This window comes from Sinocyclocheilus rhinocerous, unplaced genomic scaffold (assembly GCF_001515625.1).
Source record: "Sinocyclocheilus rhinocerous isolate Xijiao unplaced genomic scaffold, SAMN03320098_v1.1 scaffold837, whole genome shotgun sequence".
NCBI lineage: Eukaryota > Metazoa > Chordata > Actinopteri > Cypriniformes > Cyprinidae > Sinocyclocheilus > Sinocyclocheilus rhinocerous.
In genome coordinates, this window is record NW_015650219.1 from 557,271 (window position 1) to 560,417 (window position 3,147).

The 3,147-nt window shown below is 33.6% G+C and overlaps 1 protein-coding gene across 1 annotated transcript in view; it reads left to right on the forward strand.

Moving 5' to 3' along the window:
* The window catches only part of LOC107711558 (procollagen C-endopeptidase enhancer 2-like), a 9,124-nt gene extending 7,595 nt beyond the window's left edge, over window positions 1–1,529 (forward strand). The window contains exons 8-9 of the mRNA XM_016516544.1: window positions 698–868; window positions 1,035–1,529. Of these exons, the coding sequence (XP_016372030.1) occupies window positions 698–868; window positions 1,035–1,165 (302 nt within the window). The 3' untranslated portion in view covers window positions 1,166–1,529. The remainder of the gene's footprint in view (window positions 1–697; window positions 869–1,034) is intronic.
* The last annotated feature ends 1,618 nt before the right edge of the window (window positions 1,530–3,147 follow it).

Here is a 3,147-nt window from a genome sequence, read left to right on the forward strand (position 1 = left end):
TGGGCATTGGACTTTTAGCTAATGTAACAAGGTTTGTGTAACGGGTGGCTGGTTGAGTTTAGCTAAATGCATGCTAAAGACATAACAGATTGTAATCTTGGTGAAAAAAAAAAATGTTTTTATTGCCTCAACACTCACATTAGTATACTACTCTTCAGTATATCATTAAACAGGATATTCCTTCAATCATAAATAAACAGGGGATAGCAGCAAAAGTGTTTTAGTCATTTTATAACATCTGTTAAAATCATTTGTAGATTTTCAACAAGTGCTTGATCGTATGGAATTGAACATATTGAATCATTTTGTATCGGAATTGAAAGTTTAATATTGTAAGCATTTTAACTTACATGAAATAATGATTTGTTTGAACATGATCTAATGTTTAATAAGTTTATTAGCAAACATTAACAAGCACATTATCTCATGTTTATAACTCTTTGGATATATATTAACTAATGATCCATTAAGCATTATATAATGTTTGTTAATGATTTACTAATGAAAGTTATTATAAAGTCTATTGTAGTTAATATTATTAATCAGTCACATATTTAATGTTCATAATTATTTATTAATAAGAAAAAAAAGTGTTTCATTCATTTTTTTATTGGAATCTGCATGCAATTTTAGATTGCTCATCAGAAGCATGCAATCATCTGTTTTCTCAAATGATCTTCCTTTGTATCTCCCACAGTATTGACCGGTAAAGTGACATCGCTTACCCCTGGATCTCAAGGAAGTGCTGAAGTTGAGGTGTCCATCATTAAGGTCTATAAGGCAGGTAGACTTCAATTCAGAAAGAGAGGACCCACCACGTCTGCCACACTGACAGCAGCATGCATGAAGTGTCCAGCACTGCGTAAAGGTGAACGAAACACACACAAAACCAGTTCAACCACAAGCAATCTTGCATGACTCGTCTTCTATCACTGTACGACATTTAAGAATATCTCACTGGTTCATATTTTGGATCATTTCACTGACCTTTTGTTTTTGATAGTTTAAATAATCATTGTGAATTTTCTTCATAGGAGTGAACTATGTGCTGATGGGCCAGGTGAATAACGAAGGTCTTGGCATTCTGACCCCATCCAGCTTTGCTCTTCAGCATAAGTCAGTGCATGACAAAGCACTGGCCAACCTCGCAAAGAAAACATGTTGACCCTGACCAATCACAATGGAGGAAACAAGCCGAATCCCACCTACTCTGGTCTACTTTAATCATAACCTTGTCAGGCTGGGAAAGGTCAAGTCAAATAAACGAAATCCTTAATTATGAATTGCATCTATTTATATAACTAGAGGAACAATATATGAGTAAACAGTTTAAGTAAATATTCTAATACTAAGAGAACAGAAGATTCAGAAAGCTGTGGTATGTTATGCATCACGCCAGAACCTTCAGGGTATAAAGTACAGGGTGATTTGCCATTTTATGTTTATTGTGTATTATTAGGACATATTAGGTCTGTTTAATGCATTATGCAAACATTTTGATATGGCACAATGTATTCATTATAAATTATAAAGCTCCTTTAATTAAAGATGGATGACATGTGAATTATGAATTTATCAACCTTTAACTTTTAATCAGAAATCAATACTAAATAACTTCAACTATACATAACCTTTTTCTTGTTTTAAATATTTGATGAGTGTATATTTCTATGATAATACTAAACCATAACTGCTAATCATATCTACAATACCGTTCAAAAGTTTGGGGTCATATGTTAATGTTTCTGAAAGAAGTCTCTTACTCTCACCAAGGCTGTATTTATTTGATTAAAAAATACAGTTAAAAAAAACGTAATATTGTGAAATATTACCATTTAAGATTTTGAATATTCAATTATTTATTCCTGTGATGGCAAATCTATACTCCTGCCTTCAGCATCACATGATCCTTCAGGAATCATTCTAATACGCTGATTTGGTCCTCAAGAAATATTACTTATTAATATCAGTGTTGAAAAAGTTGTGCTGCTTAATATTTTTGTGAAAACCATGATACAGGATTCTTTGATGAATAGAAAGTAAAAAAATAATAATAATAATGTGACACTTTTGATCAATTGAATGCATCCTTGCTGAATAAAACTATTAATTTCTCTTTAAAAACGTAACTTTTGAATGCTGCTGTAATTTTATTACACTACCCTTGGCTACAACCACACTCTGTAAAAACAATCATGTCATGACATGTATGTTTTGAAAATAGAATGCAAAGAGCCACAGAGGATTTCCTCCTTGAACAAAGTCTTCCATGTCAATAGAAAACAAACAGCTGTGTGTCCATCAAGTGGACACATCTAGAATGAGGTGTTGTGTTTTTATTATCTGCAGTGTGCTGGAAAAGAGCTTTTCACATTGAAGGTGTCTGCCTTTCACTACTGTCTATGTGTTTCACTTTGTAAAGCATGTAGATGGCCAGCAGACATACAGATAGGTAGAGAGTTTTGTGACATAAAAGCTGCTCCTGTTTCTCAGCATTAGTCAATCGCTCACACCATAGGCGGAGAGTGAACCAACTCCAGGGTGGCTAAAAGCAGCCAAATGTATTAAACGTCATAAACCCGTCTTTTTAGGCAAGGCATGGGTGTCATGTAGGCTAAAAAAAAGTTTAATGGGACTGAATTTGTATTTAACGTGATTACAATTTAATAAAAACGTTAGAAATTGATAGGCCTAATTATATAACGTTTCCTTTCCAGTTATTCAAACAGCGAATAAATTAGGCTATAGAAAGTGACATTATCACTAAGACTGATCTATCGCGAATTTAAGCACTCTCAAAAAAAACAAAGCTATCGTTATAATCACTGAAACTGTATACACTATTAAATGAATCTCTTACTTACATTGTTTGTTGTTTATGATGAGAGAATTCGCAAGAGTCCGGAATTCAGTCAGCGAACGCGCGCGCACTCAACAAAACTGAGCTGCTTCAATGATGACTCATCTGAACACCTCTGATTGGCCATTGCATTCCTAAGCTCAACAGAATTGTGTGTGATTGGTTAAAATGCGCAACACTGTAAAAGCGCCTAAAATGAAATACGGTGCAACATGAGCAGATCTTAATTTAATAGACACAGTCTATTCATATTAACTTTGTTAGCAACAGACGTAATAGATTTAATT